Genomic DNA, 25,495 nt, shown 5'->3' on the forward strand with positions numbered 1-25,495 from the left:
CTGTCTCAAGTAGTTTTTCCTGTTACCTGTTAGTAACCAGAAAGAAGCATGTTTGGAGCATAGAGTTGGTGTAGTTGCTGCCACTGTTGATGTTGTTAAGTTTAAGAAAAACTTGGTAAAAATGTATTGTGGTGCATGTATATAGAAGGGGGAAAAATACGAGTACACTATAGACAATATACATTGTTTCACTCAAAAAACTCTTGTGGCTATAGCTCCCAGCCCCCCAACCTCTTTTTGTAGGTTAAAGACTCAAATACATACGTGTACCTCTGTGAGAGCGGTGTAGGTATCTGAAAGGGCAGGGACGCTGTGTGGGAGGAGTCAGGACCTAATTTATAATGCTGGGGGTGGATGGGGGTTCTACAGTTGCCATAGAGACCTTTGTGGCTGACTGCGGGTGCTGCTTCCTTTCTCATAATTATTCCTGAGAGGGAGGCAGCGTCACACGCGCACAACAAGTGCACGACATAGTGGAATTCTACACCTAGTGCATTTTGATATAAACACACAGACGAAAGCACAAGGAGCACCACCTGAAACTCCAAGCTCATCACTTTTGGATCTGTTGAGCTGTGGTCCATGCATGAATCAAGGTAAAATATACTACTACACACAAAACAAATAGTTTAGTAATTAGGTTACAACTTATGGAAGCAGAAGGTTTTCATAAAGCACACATGGAGTATGATCAAAATAGTATAGTCAATAGTTATATAATAGACAAATCCTTTGATTTAAATGAAAATGAAGATCACATTGTTAAGTTTATATAGTGATCCAGCATCAGCACTGTTGCACGTTCTTCTCGAGATGACATTCAGGTAACTTGGTAGAGAATATAATGGGTCTCCAGCAGTGAGACAGCTTTGCTATCTTTCTTAAATGTATAGCAAGAATAAAAATCACTGCGTGTCTCCATATTAAGTGCAAAGATTTTGTCCTAGTTCTAAAGCTTTTAGCAGCTGTGTGGCACAGATATATGACACATGAGCCTTTGCGTGGTTTAATATTTCCCATAATTCACACCTCTCTAAGTGTAACAGTTCATCTCGACATGCCAAGTTTAGTTACTTTTATATGCTTCTTTTTTAGTTCTAATTATATTTTTATTTTGTCAGTAGCTTTTCAAACGAGGACTACCTCTGTAGCAGAAAAGGCCCAACTTACAGTGTTGTTAAAATATTTCCTTCCATTGCCACTACATAATATTTTACTTTCCAGCCATCTGTAGATTTTATTTTTGTGTCAGGTTGAATTTACTGCGCCTCATGATTTTCAGACTTTGGCGAGTGAGTAAGCTTTTACTGAGTCAAATGTTATTGAGCTGGCAGATGTGTGCCGTGCTACAAACATAATTCAACAAAATAAATTCTTCTGAAAAATCTTTCTGATGTTAAGTTGCTAGTCATTTTTTAAAGATTTCTAAAGTGTAGTAATTATGACAGTGTCACAATTTTAACAAGTGTTGCTGACAGTTTTGGCAATGTGTTACAGTAGATGTTTCTCTCTGAATTTACTGCTGTTCACAACACAGTGGTGTGCTTTGGTCCTTACAATACAATACACAGAGAGGGGTATAAGGCTCCAAATCACATACGTCAAAGTTTGTTGTGTTTAAAGAAAGCTCTCTAAATGATCTTTTAGCATCCATAATTACATATTAAACAGAATACAGCAGCACAGAGCTCATAAACTACTGAATGAAGCATCCTGTTCCTGTATTAGTTATGATGGTTTCAAAAGTGTTCTTTACTGTCTTGTAGTTTCAGCTAATCAAAATGCACAACCGCATGTAATTGGAAGTCAGTTAAACTCACTCATCTGGTAGAAATACTGGTACTATCCCTTGGCCAATTCATAAATGCGCTTTTGAAAGTCTTTCTCAGTAGCAGTCGATCCTCATAGGCATAATTTATTGTAACATATCAACAGCAAACCAGTTCCTTAGGCAAATTGATTTGAATGAATAAAACGTGTGACAAAGGGTTATGCATAATTTAACAAATTTTACCCCAATGCAGAACTGGCCTAACAGGTTTCCCATCTGTTCACGTTCAAACATTACCATGTTACCTTAGAAGGCATTTAAAATACTTTACTGTTGAGGCATTATGCATCATCAATTAGCATAATGCTACTTTAGGTGCAGGGATTTGCATTTTTACACCTTGAGGATTTAAAACAGTTGCAGTTGTGGCAAACAAGGTGACAAAGCATTCTGCTGTGGGGAGTAGAGCAGGGCTTTGAAGCGAGGCACTTCACTGTAAAACAAAGCAGTAATTTAGAATTACGGGTCCAGAAGGTTTAATAGACCCTGCTCAAATTCCCAGCGTCACCTCGCTTTGCAAATCATAGGGGTGGCTGAACCTGCTACTTTGTTGTTCACATGTAGGAGATTTATCCTGTCGCAGGTAGAGCAAGGAAAATCTAGAGAGGAGTTGCTGAGAGGTGGTAGAGCAGTGAATAGAGGAAAGTAAGGAGATGAGTAAATGAAGAGAAACTTTAGAGAGGAGTGAGAAGAAAGTGGGATTGTGCCTGGCTAGTGGTGTAATGGCACATGTTTTTTCTATGTGAACTAGCATATTACCAGGATACAGATACAGGTTTTTATATATCATACAGTATGTGGTAATGCTCCACAGGAATTTCCTACTGTACTACTACTAGTACTACATATGTATGTGAGAGGGACTTGCTATTGGCACTTAGATGAATGTGTGTGTGTGTGTGTGCCAGAGAGAGTAGAGAGAAGAGGGAGAGAGCATCAACATCAATGTTTGGACGAAAGGAAGACAGGAAAAGAGGGACAGTATGCATTTTTATGAGCAAGTGGTGGCTGTAAGCATGCGTGAAAAAGGGGGTGAGGGAGAAAGAAGTAGATGAATTGCATTGTGCTGTGTAGTGTTGGGGAGGAGAGGGGATTGAGGTTGGAGACTCGAGATAGCGACTGGGGATCAAGTCATTCAGAGCTTCAAATGGCTTTGAGAAAACCAATCAACCCAGCATACACCCTCTCCACGTTTTGCTCACACACTACTCCCTCTCTGGGTCTTGCACACACATGCACTCAGTCATACATACACAATATCTTCAGTGAGGTGCACTATTGATCTGCTGCCATGTGGCCTGAATGCAACACACACACACACACACACACACACACACACACACACACACACACACACACACACACACACACACACACACACACACATACACACACACGCATGCACATACACACATTGATTTCTGGTTTGAAATCTCATCCGTCTGGCTCATAGCTAGATGACTGATATGGAACTGTCAGTAAGTCACTTAAATAGCTAATGCATCAGCACACACACACACACACACACACACACACACAAACATGATTGGGTTAAGAGTGATGTATTCAGCAGTAGTCAGAGCGAAGGGACACACTCCCCCAAAATCTGCTATCCATGTAGGCTTAAGCAAGCAGTTCCCAACAATGTGTCGGCATGGGTATAACCTGCCAGGAACATGCAACACATAAAACCATTTTTTGCTGCATGTTGGCCGACAGCAGCACCGAGTTAAAAACAAAAAAACACAATGGTTTGTATTGGGGTGCACACAAAGTTCATTTACATCAGTTTCATTTTGTTGCAGCAATCTGCAGTCTGTAATTTGTACAATTCTTCCCCCTCACAAAAGTCTTTTTACTGCAAAACCAGTATTTTTGCATTATTTAAAACTTATCTTTCATTATACAATTAGAGAATTCAGCCAGTAAAAGTGTAATTTTTCCAGTGAAGGACTTCTGTTATGAGCTAACCTGTAGAAAAAAAACACACTTTCGTTTAAATTTTTGTCCATCAACTTATTTTGTGTCACTTGAACAACAAACGTGAACATTTATTCGTTGAACCTAATCTATCTGGGAATAACAAACACATTTCATGAAGAAATTCCACAAATATCTTTGTTTGACAGATTTACTTTATTTATTTCGTAACCCAGTTTCGGGGAGGGAGTGCTTCAACTACTCCAGTTTACAGCCCTCCTGCACCACCCAGCCTGTAGGATTAAAGGGATTTTTTTGCTCACACATTTAGAACACTTTCAACCAGTCACTCTGCCTCACACCTTTTCTCACCTGTCAATCACGTTCATGTTAATGTTCACGCTTCATTTTAACTGCAGCATAGCTTCCAGCCCTGAGCTGTTTGCATGACCTGCAGCTGACAATGCTTCTCCCACGATAAGTAGGTTGCAGTCCCAAAGCAACTTATTATTCTCATAAAAATACTGTTCCGATACTCTCAGGTGGCTTTAAAAGGTTGTTATTATACATTAACAAAATTATATTTATGATTTTAACTAAGTTAATAACCCACCCTTCTCCTACTATTGACTAATCAGATTAAAAAGAAAAAAAATGTTTTTTAAGTAGTTCTTACCGAGGAGCTTCCCAGCAGAACCTCAGCTATCTCCCTTCCCTCTTTACCAGTCTAACACACACTTTGTCTTTATCTCTTCAGGAGCTTCAGTTTGAGCGCCTGACCAGGGAACTTGAAGCTGAGCGTCAGATTGTCGCCACCCAGCTGGAGAGATGCAAGCTGGGATCAGAAGCAGGCAGCATGAGCAGCATCAGGTAACATGCAAACCCTGTTCTTCTGTGTGTTTGTGTGTGTGTGTGTATGTGTGTGTATGTGTGTGTGTGTGTGTGTGTGTGTGTGTGTGTGTGTGTGTGTGCGGTGTGTATGGGGGTTGGGTTTTTGCGGTGAAAAGATTTTGTGTGTATGCATGCGTGAACACTGTCACGTTAAACACATTGTGTGTGTACGGGATACTCCGGGGGTCATAATTTCCCTTTATCAAACATACACAAGAGTGTACACTTAAGTGTGTTCCCCCACAGTAAGCAAGTGTATGTGTAAACTTAGAGCATGATGGAACAGGTTCTGGGTCCTTCATGACACTAACGCTGACTGCACCATTATATACCTTCACCCCACACACATACGAACAGAAACACACACCACAACATACACACCCTGGGTGTTTTCTTCTCATATCCGTGGAGTGATGTTACTAGAAAGGAACAGTGTTTCCCCTGCTGTGGGGTGCATTTATCAGCTGGATGGATTGGGACAACACTGAGGTTGCAGGCAAAATAACACACACAGATAAACACACTCATACACACAACTACACTACATCGATGGTGTTACATGGGGTAAAATAACACTGAGCTTGTGTGGAGCTTTACACACAGACTATACAGACAGATGCATGACATAACAATGTGAGAGTATTATAACACACTTCACAACATGCACACTCTCACATACTGCATTCACACACACACACACACACACACACACACACACACACCATGAGGATCGCTCAGGGCTTGATATAACAGACACATCAACACAACCCTTGGCAACATTGCTGAGGGTGTGACAACACACACCGTCACCCACACATATATATGTGGTCACAAAAAGTCCTCTCAGAGACTTTGCTTTGCTACAGAGACCTGGGTCAAGCTTTAGTATTACACTATCTGGAACCCCTTTCGTCCTATTACAGCATTAATTAGCATATTAGCCACAGCAATGAAACCCTTAAAAATACTTCATTATGTTCCCCATTTTTACGTCTGACCTTTCTGGTGTCAAAATGATTTTCAGACGAGGGAAAGAGATCTCTTCACACAAAGAGGGACTAAAGATGAAGGGGGGATGGATGGAGGAGAGGAAGTGTATGCGACGAGCATGCTAATTGTGAATTTTATGCTAATAGCTCAAACCTTGAGCTCAATATCTGCCCCTTTCCTCTTGCAAAATCCCTGTCCCCTCACGTTCTCTCTCATGCAGGCTTTGTAAATATAAATCCTGAGTGAAAGTAAAGTTTGGTGGAAAGTCAAAAATGTGCTACGTTTGTGTGTACTGTATGTGTATGTGTGTTTTTGTGTTTGCATTAATTTTGCTGTGATGCCAAAGAGTCAGGTTCATATGAATTCAGCATCCCTCTGACTCCCTCAGGCAGCTTATTGCATAATACACAACCCTGAGGGGGGTGCAGGCAAACAGAGCACACCGGGGAAAAAAGACACTTTTGAACTTTCCAAATTCACTCCGTTTGCTCCAGCTGAGTCTCAGATGAGACTTTCTGGTGAAAGTTTAGATGCTTCCACCCAGAGCTTGTGTTGAAATCCCATTGTTAATATACCTGGATAGTGATTTAAAAATAACCCGAGCACCAACATCAAAGACAAAGTAAATGCATAACTACACAAAATAAACTATATATTTATTTATTTACTTATATTAGATAAAATTTATTGTGCAGTGTGTTCATATTGTGAATAATCCTTGTGCAAATCCCAACCATTATGTGAAACTGTTCTTACTTACTATAATACTTATAGCAAGGACTAAATCAACTGTTGTTTAAAGAATGACTCAGTATCCTATTGAGAATTTGGATATATGACTGTGTCTACTATTTCAAGTCCCTAGACTTTGGTGTATTTATAAGTGGTTTACATGCCAATAAGACATATCAGTATGACAGTTTTTAATCACCCACTGTGTTTTAATCCAATAAATGTAAATCAAGATTAATTTGATATTAGTTAAGCTAATTGCTTCTCATCAAAGCAGACAACACTTAAAACTAAGTATAGAGTTCAAGGCAGAGTTATCAGTAAGAATCAGCCGTTCATATATTTCTATATTTGCATAGATTTTTCAGTTAAAGTTTCAGCTCATCTTTCAAACTGTTCTCCTTTTTTCTCTCTTGACCCTATGATTTGTTTGGCTTATTAGCCCAATGTCAAGCTATCATAATTCACATATATTATTCCTATGATTTTGGACAGGTCTGTCAATATTTTTTCAATGAGGCAGCTAAGAAACCAAAGATTTTGTCTTGGTAGAACGATCTTGAAGGCTTGTCTGGACCTACTTGAAAGTTTTTTCTGCACATTTCAACTCTCGGAAGAGCTTTACCTTCCACTGTCACTTTCTTATGTAAATAATGACTTGTGTTAATTGTCCTTACTGGCCACATCACCTGATGTGTTCTTGTCCTCAACATATGAAAAGATTGTCAAAGTGCTATGTCTTGCAACACCACGGTTTTATCTGAACTTCTGTTTGGGTGCATTCGCTTTATGCTTGTGAGAATGTCTGCTTGTGCATGTGTCTGTGCCAACATTAGCCTGTCTGCTGTCAAGTCTGCTGCCTCACAGTTGCATCATCTTATGATTATCACATCAGATATGGAGGATTGGCTTAGCTAAGCTTTTGTCTGCTGACAGCTCACTATATGCACATCCATCCCTGCGTGCACTCAAATTTGTCAATGTGTGTCAACTAAAATGTCTGATGTGCATTTGTCTTTCTTTTTGTGCTTATGCATACACACCTGACAGCTCACCTCTGAGTTTGCCCCTTCTTCAGTTTGAATTTTTTATTCCATTTTGATTGACATTATCCTTTATGCAGATACCAATCCCCCCCCTCCCTTTTTCTTTTTTGTATAGTTCCAAGTATAGATATTAGTGTCTGCAATATAACTGAATGATCAGAGAGAGTCTGATGCTATTCAAAGAGACAGCACTAACCTTTTCCATTGGCTCCACCATCACCATTCATTTTCCTCTCCTTCATCAGGGTCTCGGTGACAGGCAGCAGCTAAATATAGTGTGTAGTGGCTGACTCTGAGTGAATAGGTGTTATAATAAAGCCCAGGGTAAAAATGAGGTGGTTAGATTGTTAGGAAAAATTGACAGTTAAATAGATAGACAAACACTAGAGGTCTTTTATCTTTTCTATATAGCATTTCTTGCCATTTTATGAAAAAAATATTCTCATCTTATCCTTCTGAAGTTATGTTTCTCCTTTCATTACAGTCTATATTCTCTCAGACGTTTCCTGTGGGCTTTAGGCTGCAGCCACCATATTCACTCAGCAGTGGGTCCATTACTCTGTTAGAAGCCTGTCAGGGTGAAAGCTACCTGGTACCCTGTAGTTTTGTGCGTGTCTGCGTGTATTATTTCAAATGTGTGGGTTTTTGTGGACCCTCTGTTTGTGGGTTTGTATTGCACAGGCTTGGTTTCAGTGAGTGCTGTGTTTGTGTTTGCGTGTCTATGTGTGTTCTTGGCAGCCGCTGCGAGCCTGCGTGTTCTTAGTTGTGTTCCGCTCGATAAAGCAATTCAGGCATCTCCACGGACTCCTCCTCAGAGCTGAGGACCCTAAAAAATGCCTGACTGTGGTGCAGAAACCCAGGGCATTACTGACTAACATCTGTTCACACTGTGAACTGTTGGCATGCGACACACACTTTACAGGAAGGAAACACACACTGGCACAGATACACATTCACATGCAAGCACTCCAAAGACTCCAAACGCCATGCCGAGACTAATTTATCATTTTTCTAACATTAGTGGTAAGTGGCAGCCAGTGGGAAACATTCGCTCCTGCTGTCTTTTCTGCCTGACTGGCTGTGCGGCTCAAGCCTCCAGTGCTCTTTTGAAGGGGTATACCACTGAAGTTATGGTTGATGTATTTCAATTAGTATTCATCTATTTTTCACCATTATAGAGATGCCAAGACAAACATTGATACAGCGCCACATTATGTAAAGTAAAGAATAGGAAATGACATTATAGATAATCTAGTTGCATAAATCTTTCCTGCAAATTAAGATAATCACAAAGATAACTAGCAGCATATGTAGAGGAAGGTGATTTCAATACAATAATTAATTGTGGTGTGTAATTTGCCTGTGATATACAGTAAACTATAGCTGCATGATGAGTTGATATATTGGTTCAGGACTGGAGACATATGGAGACACCTAGGTTGTTGAGTTTTTGGCTGGATAGGAGAAAGTGTAAAACTTCCAGCAAGCCTTTAAAATGTCCATACATGATATTCCAAATGTTCTAGGATGTTCCATTTTTATGGTATGAAACCATTTGATCGTGTTATCAAACAAAAGCTGAACTGTTCAAGGCCAAAACACTGGAATTATTTTTATACGGATTGGTTCCAGCTTTGAAAAATCAGAGTCAAGTGTATGATGGATCACAGAAATACTAAGGCTGCTCTCATCTTTTTCCATTACAACCTATTGCAGCAAAATATTTGTTCCGAGCTTTATGAACTTTGTGTTGCCTTCTCTGTGCCTATATATATTTTTCATGAATAATGAAATTGACCGTCCATAAAACCTTAAGGTTACGTGTAAGTTTTGATGCACTAATTGTCTTCAGAAATCAGCAGATTACAGGACTTGTTTCACATGTGCCTCACCAGTGTTTTTGCAAGTCACTGAGGTATAAGGCAGATGAATAAACATTTCCTTGAAGGATTCAGATCATTGACGGTCCCACAGCTTTAGTCTGCCTTGCAGTGACCTTGCTGGGCATTCTGGGACACATTATTGGTGCATTAAAGCACTGCCTGTGAACTGTTGAGAAAATAATGTGAAGCTGGCTACTGAGCTAATCGTGACTTGGGGCAGTAGATTATCATGGCCATATATGAGATGTCACCTAAGCTTATGGATTCACTGACTAAATTTAATTATGTTGTTGTTATATCCCACTGGCTACAACATAGCAAACGTAGTACCAGCTTGATGCCCTGTGGCTCGTATTATGGAGTATTTATGCATATATGATGTGATAGATAAAGAAATGTAGATATTACAGCAATCAGTTATGCTTTAGAACAAATAACAGACAGTGAGAGAGAGACCGAGTGCATTTGTTATAAAGCCATGTCATTGAAGAAAAAGGGAGTCGCATTATAATTCCTGCAATTATTTTAAAGCAGAAAGGTCATGTCAGATAACAGGGATCCAAGCCGAGGAAGGCAGACCCTCAGTTGGTATGCAGATGACAAGCGGAGTTGAACGAAACAAATGTGACCTCTAAATGAGTGTTTTGCTGTGCTTAATGGAATTGTTAGCGTTTAGTGGAGAGAGATGGGAGTATCAATGCTGGGGGCGGGGGAAAGCAATGCAAAAAGAGTCAGGGAAAGAGAGAGTGAGAAGGCAAGAGACAGAGAAAGAGGTAGATAGCTAATAAATAGCTTTTATTACCCTGTGGCAGCCACAGAATACAGTAGGTTCATTGATTTATTATTTTTCATTTCCCTCTTTCTCTCTCTCTCTCTCTCTGTCTTTTGCTTGTTGTCTCATTTTCTCTCACGTTTGTCTTTCTCTTATTCTACACATCTTTCTCTCTATCCTCTCTAGTTTTTATCACGATGTTTTACAAAAATTACTTTACTTCACTGTATTATCTTTGTGCTAATAAACCGAACTCTCTCTGTGCATTCACTTACTTGCAGTACAGTATCAAGTACTGGTTCAAGTATGAGCAGTGTGTCTATCTGCGGGATAATCACTTTTGATGAGCTCTGTTGACCAGTCATTCCCTTTGGCCATATCATTTATGTATCCTGCTGTCATGTATTTATGATGCTCATGGGTTGAAGCATGTGGATTACGTCTATTTTGTAAACAGACAGATCCTTGCTTCAGGCGTCCCTGGGTTTTTTTTCTTTGCTGTTTGATGTTAAGAATTGCAATACAGAAAAAAAGAAAGAGAAAAAAATACTTCCCTTCTAATGACTAGTGGTCATGGAAGCTCTCACCAACAAAGAAAATGCTGCTATCAGGACAGGAGAGGCATGAGTGAGGGAGCCAAAATATTTTCACATCTAACTTGATTAAACGGTTAAACACCAGTGTTGGTGATTGTTGGAACAGTGGAAAGACTAATAAAGATGGTTTGGTGAGTTTTATTTTGTTCCTTGAGTTTGAATGAAGTGTGTTTTAAGATTGCCTAACAAGGTCTATATATCATGTATATTATAGTTCGGTATAAGAGAGGCGCATCACACACGCATGGGCGAATATATCGGCACAGATTCCTACATGGGTCCAGTTTTGCAAACACACACCCGCAGAGATCAGAACCAGAACCGACCCATTACCCTCAATTATCTTCAAGTCAAATCCAGACATGACCGGACTTGTTAATATAAGTCCCTCGACCTGACCTGTGACCCGTGCTACCCACACAGTCACATTTTTACGACATGTAGTAACATGTAGAAACATGAATTAAAATCATAATTAACTGTTTTCTGAATAAATCACCAACTTTTGCTACTCTCTATACTAGTGCTGCATCCACACAGCGTCCTAGGCACTGATGTCAATCAAGCCCTCTGCTAGTTCATTAAAACCTTCTCCACACACAGTTTCAAATGATCTGATGTCCCGGCATACACATTTTACAGCTAACTGGGTTATAGTGCTCTTGTCCTTGTGGTCTGAGAGTTGTGTTTTTGGAAAGGTTAATGTCAGTTGGCACAGCACCTGTTGCTGCAGCTGTATGTTTCCTCAGAGAGGATTTCCAATGTTGCAGCTTTCACAATAAAAGACAATTGTCATCATTCAATTATGTTTTCAGCAATAAAGCAGAAAACATAGATAAAAAATGTGGCAAGTTTGAAGGGGCTATCAGCCGCTGCATATGCATGTGCAGCCATTGCCATGGATCAGGATTAGTTTACATTACATTAGATTGCAGATTACATCATAACAACAACATTTTCATGCTGTTTGGTGCCAGTTCTTTTGATGCCTATTCGAGATGCAGGGAGAAGCACACTAAAACTCAACCTATCTATGTTGTATGACCCTTGATGATAGTTCCTACAGTGGGACTGTGACAAAGAGGGACTTTGCAAGAGCATGCACAACCACCACAATGTCCGTTATGTAAGTAAGCCATGAGGTCCTATTAGCTGTCTCTGCCCAGACTGGGAGCTCTCGGAGCACTGAGGGAGTGTTGGTGTTGCTAGCTCAGGACCTTTGGACCTCTTACAACCTCAATTTACATTGTAAAATCTCTTGTCACTACATTTTTCCCATTGTTGTTTCCCTCGGAGCTTCGCAGCAGTCGCTCACCTCCCCTTCGCCCCTCGCTAGCTCCCCCACAGCCAGTCACAATACAGGAAATCAACACTCTGGCAAGCGCACACATAGATATATACACTGCACGCACACAAAATATTTATTGTTTTTATTCATCTGTCTGTGTGGCCTGCTGTACATGCTGCAGAAGTAGCGTGTATCAAACATTAATGATTGTCAACATATTGAACTGATGTTAGAGATTGTAGAAATACAGATTGAGAGACAAAAACAGTGTGTGTGTGTGTGTGTGTGTGTGTGTGTGTGTGTGTGTGTGTGTGTGTGTGTGTGTGTGTGCACAGACAGGGAAGGAGAGGGAGGGAGACGGAGGGAGAATGAGGTGTAAAGTTCATGTCCTGAGGCAGTAACAGCTTTCTGATTGTGTTGTTCAGACTTACACATCTGCCCAAAGACCCCTCGGGTAGGTCAGAGAAAGGTAAAGTCTGAGTGTCCAAGAGCGTGCGTGTGTGTCTACTGTGAGAGAGAGAGAGAGAGAGAGAGAGAGAGAGAGAGAGAGAGAGAGAGAGAGAGAACAAAAGCAATGAGTCACCACATACACGTGCTTGCCCTGCTGTGCGCTGGTGCCCAGTCCCAGGGCCTGTATAGGACTATTTATTCTAATCAAGCTGTGACATTTAGTTCCACACCAGCAGGGACCAGTGCTACTCTTTGTGGTGCATGTATGAACACACCCACACACATACCCACACATTTCCTCACCCTGTGCCCAAGACTTTTCTCAGGGGCAAACACATTTACTAGACTATAAAGTTGTCCTACCCTGAGGAGCAGACATTCACACCACTGGATGGGGCTTAGTTTTCACACACTTTAGAGTTGATCACAGCAACTAATAGACCCCAGACACATGGGGAGTTGCAGAAACATTTTGAAATAGTCCTCTGCTTGTATGTCTGTTTTCTCTGACTTGCTCTAACTCTTTTTTCGGTTCTCTGTTATTTTGTGTTCTTGTCTTGTCTTCTCTTGTCTTCTCTTCTCTTCTCTTATCCCTTCTGCTATTCTCAGTTTCATCTAATTTTCCTCTGTCTCTGTTGCTTTATTTTCTCTGCCAGTCAGGACATCACTGTAACAGAACTAAGAGTCAACAGACATGCTAGGGCTTATATGATGCTGTACTTAGGCACAGCAGTTCTTTGAGTTAAATGCTGACATCATCACAATGACAATGTTAACATGCAGATTTTTTGCAAGTATAGTGTTTACAATATACACACCTAAGGCTGTCGGGAATATCATTAGTTATGTTAGTATTTACAGTAGATAAAATGCAGTTTTGACCTGATGATCACAAATGTCATTACGATTCATCCTGTGGGGAACACGAATAGCTGGACCAAATTTAATAAAAATCCATCCAATAGATGACTTATTTCCATTGTTTCCTATAGATATTGCAATAGCATTGTTTTATTTTGCAATTATTGGCATTATTTTGGCCACTACAACCGTGTAGTGAAAATCTGATATCATGACAGCCATAATTGAGATATTTCACTCTGGAGCAAAGGGAGCAACATCTGCACTCCACTGCTAGCGTGGTTAATGAAAATAGAAAATACACATTTGATTAGCATTTTTCACAAGTTTGTTCTGTGCATAATGGTGGCCTCTGTAAGCTTTTTAATGACCCAATTAAAGGATGGATGGATTAAAGTGTCTTTTAACATTTTATTGTGCTGCACTGTCTGAATTCACCATATTCTAATATTTTTTACACTACATTATTGCATCACATTAATTTGAAATGAGTTTAGAGACATGTGTTACACACATAGGTAATTTCTGTTATACTAAATTGAATTTATTGGACAGGTCCATCACATTTGGACAGCTTTTAGACTTCATCATGCAGTTATCATTTTACAGCTTTCTCCGTGCTCTCTTTCTGTCCCTGACCACCCTCCTGTTTTTGCCACGGCTAAAATACTATCCAATTACATTCCTTTATCTCACTATACCCCACTCTCGTCTCCTGCATTGGGTGATAATAGAGGGATCCATCACACCATTAGCTGCAGGCGGTTTTATAAGCTCAGCAAAATGCTGCATAGAGAGAACTCAAATTATAGGCCGCTGCATTATACCTTAAAATACGCCTTGTGTTTGGGCCTGTGTGTATGTGTGTGTGAATGTGTATGTGTGTGTCTGTGTGAGTGATGATGTTACCGCGAGTCATGCTCCCCCCTAATGACTGATGATGCATTTCCACGAGGAGAGGAGAAAAATGGTGGCAGGTGGCGACATCTCTCACACCGCTGTCGTCCCCACTGTCTATCTTTCTGTCTGCCTCTCTCTGTGTTGTTTCATCTCTCCGCCTATCTATCTGTCTTTGCTCTTAAATTATGCCTTGGCCTTTCACGTTTTAGTGAGTGCATTTTTTTCTTTACATGGCACATTTCACAGTATATGGAGAAACCCTACCGTTGGCTTTGTGTTTGCTTGACTTGAGTTTGCTATGACTTGATAGCACTGCTATCAGGCAGGTTAGCTGTTAATTAAATGAGAATTGTTCAGTTAAAGGGCATTCAGACTTACTAAAATTTAAAAAAATATATTATATTGATGTTGCTGATTGAAAAATGCACTTTTACCTCAGCATTCTGAAGTAGGAAGTCAGAGGTCAGAATCAGCTAAAGAACATAACTCCAGTGCAGGAAGGGATTTAGGATTGATCGTTGCTCAGGGACACTTAAGTAGAGCCAATGTATACCAAGTCTACTAAGAGCTTAAATACAGCCCGAACAGTGGATGTTCTGCCACTCTTAAGCATCTAGCTTAAAGAAACAATCTGCTTAAACTTGAAAACAAATGGGGTGCTACTTGTCTTTGTACATTTAACTTTTTCATTTTAATGTGTAGCTGTATGCAGACGATTTTTCAGGTTAATCTCCGTTGTGTGCCTCAGCACAGTGCCTGCTGGGTTTTTTATTAGCTTGGCCAGGTCCATCCTTACACATCAGCTCATTTATTGTGGAGGAAGGGGTGATGTTCTTTTTTGCTACTAATAGACAATATTATCAATAATAATCAGTCAACAGCTGTTTTATACAACAATATACAACAAGGGTTATATTGTTATAAAAAAAAACAGAATATATTAACTTTTCAATGCTTTGCAAATGTATCCTAGTGATGATGAAAAGTTGCATTGCACTAGTCTTTTCTTCACGTAGGTACTGGATTTCCTTACAGTTTGTGAGACTGTGGGACTGAGGGTATATTGTGTTATTATTTATAATATATATTATGTCAAAATATTCATATATTATATGATATTGTCCATTTATTCTAGTGACAGAGTGGCCTCAGTCAAGCTTCCCTGGGTATCCTTGTTGGTCTTTTATATCCTGTTAAGATTTCAGCAGTCGAGTACTGTATTTGGCCACTATGTACTCTGTTAAGGATTAATTCATTATTTGGTTGTTTCTTTCTAATATGTCATATAATTTCCTGTGCTTTGATATTATTTGGTTAGGCCAAACAATTTCCCTCTGTCTGTCATTCCAGCTGTAGATGTGAAGGCGGATAGATGGGCCATGTTTACTCCTGTAGGAGTCAGCAGCTGGTGACTCTGTGTCAGTGGCAAGGAGACGAAGGCCTGCAGGGCCAACAGTAGCAGTGTGTGTTTGTATGTGTGTGTGTGTGTGTGTGTGCGCGAGTGAGTATATCTGTGCACCCGTGTGTGTGTGCGTGTCCTCATGCTGAGGGGAATCGGGGGTGTTTGGTTCATTAAACATGCAAATGCATGCTTATCTTCCCCCAACACCAGATAGTGGTGAGAATAGATAAGAACCAACCAAACCATGCCAGAGAGGCAGACAGAGAGAAAAACAGAGAGAGAGAGAGAGAGAGAGTGTGATAGAAAGAAACTGAGGGAACGCTGAGACAAAACACAGACAGAGATTTAAAATAAAAAGAAAGAGACTGATTCCAAAAGCAAGGTGAGGAGACAGAAGAGAGGAAAGAGGGTGAGGGGCACAGAAAGACAGAAGAGAAATGAGCTTATTAACAAATGCTGTGGAAGGTAATGTCTCCCCAGAGCTTATATAATAGGACACCTGATGGCTATTTGAACACGCATGTTATTTGTTTTCTTTGTTTTTGACATCATTAGCCATAGTAGTCCCCCATGATAATATTTTGTGAACATGTAGTGGGTTTGTTTGTTTGTTTATCTATGTCACTCATCCATCACTTATTCATCAGACAACTCTGATCACATTTTAACAAGATATGGAAATATGATGCATCCCGCTGCTGCTTTTGGCCTTTCCTAAATTACATTGATTGGCCCAGGGGAGCGTTGTATAATTACAGGTCAAAGCAAGGTGATAAATATGTTACTGACTGGCCATGAGGGATACTGTATCATTTTTATTTGTTGATTTGTTTATTGTTGCCTTGTTTGTCTAGGAAACAATGTGTTCTCTTGCTAGCCCACATGTTCAGTGCTAATGTGTTCACGCCTGATCAGTGCTAAAGGGACTACACTTTGTGCCAAAGTTACCCTGAATTCATTACATAAAACCTTCAGTGTGTGTTCTTCATTTGGTTTGGCACTCCTTTGACTTTGTTGCTTATAATTATTCTGAGGGAGAGAGAGTGTGTGTGTGTGTGTGTGTGTGTGTGTGTGTGTGTGTGTAGTGAAGGCAGTTATTAGTATGCATTTATGAGGGGATTATGGTCTCTACTTTGCTGTCAATTCAACAGTAATGGCCGGAAAAAAAGTGCGTGTGCATTCATCCATACAGATAGATGTTTTGTTGACCGTACTCTCAAAAAACTTGACAGGCTATCACCGTACTTTTTAATATGCAATGTTTGTGTGTCTGTGGTTGTGCGAGTGAGTGCAGGATCACGCGTGTGACGCCCTGCCTGCCTGTCTGCCGCCTAGTAGGCATGTATTTTTCTATGTTTGAGTGTCTGTGGTGACAATGTGATCAGTGTTAGAGAGAAATTTTAATTTAACAGGATTAAAATATGCTGGTTCAGAAAATGCCAACTGCAAGTCATAACAGCTATGGTAAAAAACACAGTGATCACAGTGGAGATGCATTACAGAAAAATATGTGATTATTTGCAGTGTTACACATGATGTGTTGTGTTAGTCAAAATTATGCCTCTACTGGGACCAACAAAGTACTTCCTCATTTGAAAGTTTAAGTATTCCAGCGTAGTGTATTTCTAGCTACAATATCAAAACTGGAAACTACTTTATGGAATGAAGATATATATATAGAGAGAGATATTTTCTGGCCCACATCTTTGTAGATTTTTTTTTAGGATTCCCAAAAATATAAATATGTGCAGATGCTTTTACAGGACTACCGCATTATATTTATATGACTTATATGACTTCTCACAATCAATATGCAATATAAAACCAACATATAAAAAAAACATTTAATTAGATAGGACAGGATTGACTTGGACCACATGTGTTGGTTAAAGGGTATGATGGGAGTGAGATGTGAGAGGTTTAATACTCCACTGACACAGATACCTGCAACTTTTTGTTGTTTGTAAGCTCAACCCACCATCTCATTTACATTCACTGGATATATACTGCAGGTAAAATTGTTAATGGTAATGTCCAGATACTTGGAGAGACAGGGAGAGGCAAATGAGAGAGAAAGAAAAGAGATAATAGTAGACGTGAGGGAAGAGGATTGGAGACATAAACTTATAGAGAGAAAGGGAGACAGATGGATGGGACTCTGAGATATTCTCAGAGTGTTTAGATAAAAAAGGACAAGCTGCAAGCTGTAAGCAGAGGCAATAATGAAGGTATTTGTCCCAGTAAATGTGCACATGTTCATCAACATGCAGGAATTAAAAACACGGCTGCTTTCAAGTTCTTGTCCTCTTACAGATGTCCTCAAAAGAGTTGAAGAGTGGAAGACCTCAGAAGGCTTGCCTTGTGTGTGTGTGTGTGTGTGTGTGTGTGTGTTTTGTGTGTCTATGTGTGTGAGAGAGAAAGGCTGAGAGGGCAAGCGGGAGAAAAAGAATATGAGTGAGTTTGTCCTCTTGAGGCATCATACCCTGAGGCCAAAGGAATCAATGCCTGGAGCAGTTTGAGAAGAAGATTTCATAGTGGAGGGATTGTGGGTGATAGGTTGTGTGTGTGTGTTTGTTTGTGTATGCGTGCCAGGTACAGGTTGTTTCTGTGTCTTTTTGCATGCACACATCTGCCTGGCCTTTTGTTTTCACAAACCCAAGTTCTTCACTTTAACTTTGTGAACCTCACAAACACTTTGTCATTAATATGTACTGACAGTGTGAAGAGGACACAAATCGACAGAAAAGACAAACTGTCTGTTTAGACTTCAAGCCTTTATTCTGCATCGTTACCTCTGCTGCCTACATGAATACTAAAGCCTTCCGCAGTTTAAAAGCAAACAAAGAAAGACAGGACAAATGATTGATTGGATTTATTCATTGAAAGATAAAAGAATGCATGTAGTATACTGTGCTGTGCTGCACAAAGCGTCATATTCCCACAAATACTTCATAGAGGATTTAGATTAACACAATAAAGCTAGCAAGTTTATTTCCTGTGGGCCAGGGGTTGGATGTGGAGGCAGTGTCCTCCCAGGAGCCATAACTGGATGCTGTGATTACACTTTTCATTGTGACTTTTATCACCTGCTCTAGATGGTTCCAAATTGATTTTTGTTTGCATTGTAACCCAATGAGTCAGACAGTATGCTGGGTGGTAAGAGTAAAACCTGACATAATCTAGATGAATTTTTGTGGAAAGTCATAGTCTCTTTAGGTTTCAACTTGTATATAAGCATTGGAAAGAGTTGGAGAGCAGCAGGTTAAGTGTGACTGTACATTGTTCACATATTAACTGTAGTATATGTCTATAATCACAGAAACTGATGGAATATCTGTACAGTATTTGACTACATAAAACATATAAATGACTGTCAAAAGAAACATTAATAACAAATTGAAATGGCATTATGCCATTGTCGCCATTGTAAAGAAGGAGAACACTGTGTGGCTAGGTGACATTTGTGGTACGGTGAAATAGTGACAAAGAGACCTCTTACTTTCTGTGTGCTTAAGAGCATCACCCAGTCCTGACAACTTAGTAGAGATCTGATGCCATTTTTCCCTCCCCAATACCAATTCTAAAACCTGAACTTTGCATATCAGCTGCTACCAAGAGCCGATCCCATACATGTGAATAATATTTTTATACGTATAAAGAGAGAGAGCCCTAAGTAGTGTTTTTCTTTTTTTTTTAAGTTATTTTTTTGGCCTTTTGTTGGCTTTATTGATAGAGACAGATGTAGAGAGACAGGAAAGGTGGGTGGAGAGAAAGGGGATGACACGCAGCAAAGGGCTGCAGCAACTCCGTACATGGGTCGCCAGCTCTACCGACTGAGCTAACTGGGCGCCCAATGTAGTGTTTTTCTTGCATATAATGTTAATCATTATCTATTTGTAATTATTATCTATTTTTATTTTTTTCCAGCAATGGAAATGGTGCATACAAAGAATGATCCAAATGAACCAAAGAACCCAACCAAAGCAATCATGTTAAACATTCATGTATATCTAAAATGGCCTGCTCTGGTCTTAAATCTAGTCTCACAATAATGTTTGCTTGTGGGGCTTCAGAATATTGTAAAAATATTTGACAGGTATTGCAATAACGATATGATTCATGATTAGTGTGGGAATGTGATCATTGTATCATAATTTTTATTTTCACAGAAAAAAAAAACATTAAAATCATGATAATGTGAAATTTTGTACCAAACAAACATGTTTTCTTAACCTGGAGAACAAGGTTTGTCGGCCAGGGCATCTCTTCCGAACATCATTATATTGCTGCTTTGTCACACATTTCACCTTTATTAAAAGATCGCAGCTTCTGCGATTTGCATATTGTGCTTGGCCACACTGCAATTTCGATAATATTTCGATTAATAGTGCAGCCTTATTTGCTTGTGTGCTTTCTATTATCTCTCCATGAGGCCAGCTGTCTCATGGCTAGCTTCAATGTGCTCAGGTTGGCATCTATTCTAAAGGGTTCTAGCCCTCAGGTACCTCCCCTGGCTATTTTCCTCACAAAAGAGCCTGTTTCTGTGCTGTCTCTTTAGATGAGATGAATCAAGATAAAAAAGAAAGCAAAGAAAGTGACTGTAGTGTAAAATGTAAAAGTCAATTTTAAAGAAGGAAATTAAGTAAAAACTTAGCTTGTTACTTGTGCTGTTGTGTACAGCAGGGAAGCCCTAAAGTTTATAATAAATGGCCAAAGCTTATTCATAATGGAAGGGGGAAATTTAAGGTATCTTGGTTACTAGAGAAGGAGACATGTAGGCACCCTCTTCAAGAGTACTCTGAGGCCTAGTTAATATGCCTTGTAAACAGAAAGTTCAGGTAGAGCTCATCAAATAGACCAAATCAGGAAAGAGTAACATGGAACCTGGAGGTGTTTGGTCTCTTGGCATACCCATTTAAAGGAGCAGTATGTACGATATAGCCAGAATAATCATTTATGAATGTTTAAACATTTAGGGATGCAACAATTGGAAAAGACTGGGCCGATACAGATACTTAAAATAACAATCCGGCCAGTAGCCTTTACTGATTGTTTTCTTGTCTTATTGTAATATTGACCGCAATTTATGCCAGTGCTGGAAAACAGAGGTGATTATTTCTCCAATATCTGAGTTGGAAATAACCGACACAACATTTAGCCAGCGCAGCATTGATATGACACAACAGGTTAACATCCACCACTGATGTCAGCGTGTGCCATCTTATTTAGTGGACAGAGCTGTTGCTTGCCCGGGGAAGCTCTGGAGAGAGAGAGAGAGAGAGAGAGAGAGAGAGAGAGAGAGAGAGAGAGAGAGAGAGAGAGAGCCAAAGTTTGGTAGTGGAAGGAAAGCTCAGTTTATTTTTCAAACTTTTAGGATTAAATATGGATTTATCTTCACTCTCAACCTGTCTGCGGTTACACTGTTTTTGTTGTTGTAGCCGTCTGTGGGCACCTAGAGCTCTATGATACTTCTTCATATTTATGAAGAGACTGGACAAAAAAGGAGATTGCTTGGAGAAAAGTAAGCAAGGCAGGTGGACTGCCTGTCTGTTTTGAAAATATGTCTGTTACTTGATTCAGCTATCAGTTGTACTTTACTGTGAACTAAGTTATCATAGCCCTGATCAATCCGAAATCTGTTCATAGTATGAATACAGACTTTTTACAAATCGCCATCATGCTGTAGTTATTTTGGCATCCTTTTGATCTGTTTATTGATATCATATCTCAGCAAAATTTATTTATTTTGGGTTTATACAGCTATATTAAGTTGGTTCAGCGGCGAATAAACACAAATGCTCGCTTGGCATTGGTGTTATGAGATGAAGCAAGACTGGAAGTTTGTAAAGTTGGTTACATTTTCTGTATTATACATTGCTCCTTTAAAGTGATATGTTACTTTTTAAAAACATGTTACTCTCTCATGTACACCTGCAGTGCAGAACATTTATTGTCCTGCAATTACCACATTCCTTCTTCTTATTTATTTCCTTTCTCTCAATATCAGCTATTTGCAAAGGGAATATTCAGGGTATATTCAGGATACAGGCTGAAACTACAGTGTGTAGGTGTAATTTTTCTTGTTGGATGTAATAGAGACACATTTATTAATTTAATGATGTCACCATGACATTGAGATGTGGACTGAATATAAATTGTAACAAAATTATAATGAAATAATATGGCCTAATGCAGCTGTAATGAAACATTACAATCAAAACAGCAGAACAACCAAACACTGGTTTTGCTGCAATCAGTATACTGCTATAGGCCTGTTATTTACCTGCAGTTGTTATCACAACTGTGTGCATTTGCTTCTATTCTTTCATGCATGCAGACAAATCTTCTTTTCTGCTCCCTCATTTAAAACATGATTATTGAACATGATTTTAGAAATTTGACTCTTGGTTAAGGAATGATTGTAAAATCAATGGAAGAAGGTGGTGCTTTCTGTGTTTGTGTTGTGTGTGTGTTTGCATATAAAACCAGAGAAATGAAAAATGAACAAACAAACAGGAAATTACCAAGAAATAATCCTCACCCGATATATTTTTCCATACAAGCTTTATATACTATTACTCAGTCAGTAAATCCAATCTTAACATCTTTCTTGTGCCTCTGTTTTTTCAAGATGTTAGCAAATGTTGATTTTTACACATTTGCCGCCTATTGACAACAGTCAAAATGATTAGAATTAACAACTTTGCAATGCTAGAAAAGACAGAGAGACAGCAAAATCACAAGAAAGTTATCTGCACCCAGCTAGCCAGATGGCTTTAGTGTGTGTCTGTGTCTGTGCGTGTGTGTCTGCGCTCTAGGTCTTCGATGGGTGTTGTTGATTCATTGCGGACCAGACATGGTGATATATTGTAATAGCCGGACCAGCCAGCTCCACTCCTCCCAGTTAATTAAAACCTCAGCCCCAGGGTCCCACTGCACGTCCCATCACATCATTCTCATCAGTCAATCACACATGCATGTATTCCCACTTATGGTATGTAAAAATTCATGTCGGCTATGTGAACAGCCTCATCGTCTTAAACGCCTACACTCACACCTACACCCTGTTATTTGTGTAATAGACCATGAACATTATTCATTTTCCTTCTAAAGAGGCCATGGCACCCTCCTGTGGAACAGTAACTGTCTATAGCATTAATTACAGTAGAGGAATGTGAACCAGATGAGCGATAGGTCCAGGAAGGCATTAGTATACAATGCATGGCCATTATTTTCAGACACAAATTGTGTGGTATAGGGTTGAATGAGAATTATTCAAAGAAAATGATTGAATGCATCCCAGGAGCTTGCTATTGTGATGAATACAATGTGTCCACTTACAGCTTCTTTAAATTCAAACAAATGGCATATTGAGAGAATGAATTAGCTAGAAGCGTAGTTATAAAAATGAGTGTGGGCCTGCAGATTTGTGCGAAGTGACCAGAAGAAACTCTATGATCAAGCTTAGTACCAAACAAGGAGGCAAAGCTCCCTGTCGTCTGTAACAAGATTACTGTCTGTTCCAATGTAAATAACAAGGCAAGATGCGAAAATTCTTGTAGATTTGTTTGTCAACCACGCTGACCTAAAAGTTCACACAGCATTAGTGTCATTAAACACTTTCTTGGCTAACATTTGCTCCTGTCTCCTCTGATTTGACATGTAGAATAATGCACTTAAGTCTTATAGTTTTCTGTGTGTTTTTATGTAATAACTATCCCACTCTTCAAATGATCTCCCCTGATTAATGACAGTATGAAGCTCATGTTGAGCCATTATGCTGATCACACAGTCAAGCAGCGACAGTTCCTATGTGGTGTAAGATTACAAGTGTGTCTCTGTGTGTGTGTGTGTGTGAAGCCACAGAGTATTGGTAATTGGTCTCATGGGGGCCTCAAAGAGAGAGGCACTGCAAGGCGAATAACCTCTCCCCCTTTGCATGCTCACACACATACTGTACACACACAAACACACACACACACACACACACACACACACACACACACACACACACACACTAATATATCTCTCCGCTGGAGTGGAAGCTGCTGAGACCGACTCGGCGACTCCCACTAAATCATTGGTTAGATTATCCTCTGGGGGAAGAGTGATTTAGACCGTCAACTGCTTCAGCCCTCAAAGCTCTGAGATGTCCTATCCACCCATGACAGCATACTACTGCCCTTGAATGTGAGCCTGTGTGTGTCTGTGTTGTATCAACGTATGGGTATGGGCTTCACAGTGACTGACGAGCTACAGGAGATTACAATTTATTTCTCAACCAAGATCCAGACGGTGTGGTGATTTTGCTTGTTTTAAAAAAGAAATATGACTTGGGCAATGACGTGTTCTTATGCGTAAATGGATAGGACATGCCTCATTCCACTCAACTGATAGAATGAATTTGTGTACATGTGAATGGAAGGAAAAAAGTGTGGAATTGCTAAAACAAAAAAAGTTGTTTGTCTGGGAATTTGTGGAAGTGTTCCATGAAAATCATACGTCAAACAGAAGTACAACCCCTTTTCTATTGACGGCATGAAATATGAGTCACAACACAAACTTTAAAGGGTAACATTCATATATATATGATGGGAAACAAACTCGGCCTCAGTCACAGATTCATTCCACTTTCTAATAATCACAACTGGTTTTAGAAACATACTGATGACTAACAGCACACTGTCTAGACCTCAGTTAGTGCCAATGACAGTTCTTTATGTAGAATCAATCATCAGTGGCTCCCACTGGGTGAGGCTAAACTGTTTCTGACTGTGAGCCAGCAACACAGTTTACATATTATGATTGCTGTTCCGGGAGTTTTCACCTTTGGTCTGTGTAATCTGTGTTAATCCAATGCTGTTTGTCTAATAATCAACCCAGTCTCTAATACAGTGACACTTATTGGGGCTCACATGAAATTTTTGTATCAAGTTTTTCATCTACTCATCTCCTGCTGTAAACATTGAGATGTCTGTCCTCTGTTTTCAGAATTTAGTTTAGTTTTTATGGGCCAGCAGGGTACTGATACATCATCTGTCCTTTTGACTTTAATTTGCTGGTGTACTTAGCAGCCCATGGTATTATTATTCATATGTAAATTTGTATTGTTATGCTAATATTACGGCTACTTTGTCACATGCGATTATGGTTCAGTCAAGGAGGCCTTAATGAAGCCAACAGTGCATGTCTTTCAATTAATATTGCAGATGGTTTTGTTAAAATGTGTTGTCTGTTTTTGTTTTACATCACTCTTTAACTGTTGAAAAAAGCATACAATGTCGTACACAAATAGAAAATTCTAAATCTGTTGAACAAAGCAAGGCAAAGCAAAATAATGTCTGTCTTTTCCTTTCTAATTACTTAGTAGGCCTACAATGTCTCATCTCAGTACCTGCATGTACTCACCTGCACTCTCTGCTTCCGTCTCTTGGGTCTACTGGTGTTTCAGTTTAACGATTGACCCTGTCAATTGGTGACTTTCATTGGGATGTGGTGGTAATGGTGGCACGCATTGGACTGAAAGTTGCCACTTAACAGGGTCACTTCAACTGAAACACCGGTGAGCCGCGGGATGCAAACGCCACAGCTGTGGTGAACTGGTGGAGCCTAATTAGCAGACCGTCAGCATCTTCTACGAAAAGGCCAGTGTTTCCAGTCAGGAGTTCCAGAATGAATGAGGTGGAGGCTACATGACTCTGATGCAATCCTGGGCAAATTTCTGATTTGATTATGGAACAATATGGTGCTTGTGATTCTGTGAATTGTGGGATATTGAGCAGCAGAGAGAATCCTCCTGACAGTGGCGCTTCTGCGGTGACGATTCCCTTTAGTATGGCCGCTATCTGGGACTGATCATGGTGTGATGTAACATTACCCTGCAGTTAGTTTGTCAGTAGCAGAGTATTTCATTATTATTTTGGTTATTGTGAC

The 25,495-nt window shown here is 39.7% G+C and overlaps 1 protein-coding gene across 2 annotated transcripts in view; it reads left to right on the forward strand.

Annotated features, from left to right (window-relative positions):
- Positions 1-25,495, forward strand: part of ctnnd2a (catenin (cadherin-associated protein), delta 2a) — a 248,652-nt gene that overhangs the window by 84,844 nt on the left and 138,313 nt on the right. For both annotated transcript variants that reach the window (XM_051410973.1, XM_051410972.1), the window contains exon 3: positions 4,509-4,621. In XM_051410973.1, coding sequence (XP_051266933.1) covers positions 4,509-4,621 — 113 coding nt within the window. The remainder of the gene's footprint in view (positions 1-4,508; positions 4,622-25,495) is intronic.

This window comes from Dicentrarchus labrax, unplaced genomic scaffold, assembly GCF_905237075.1.
Source record: "Dicentrarchus labrax unplaced genomic scaffold, dlabrax2021, whole genome shotgun sequence".
In the NCBI taxonomy this organism is placed as follows: domain Eukaryota; kingdom Metazoa; phylum Chordata; class Actinopteri; family Moronidae; genus Dicentrarchus; species Dicentrarchus labrax.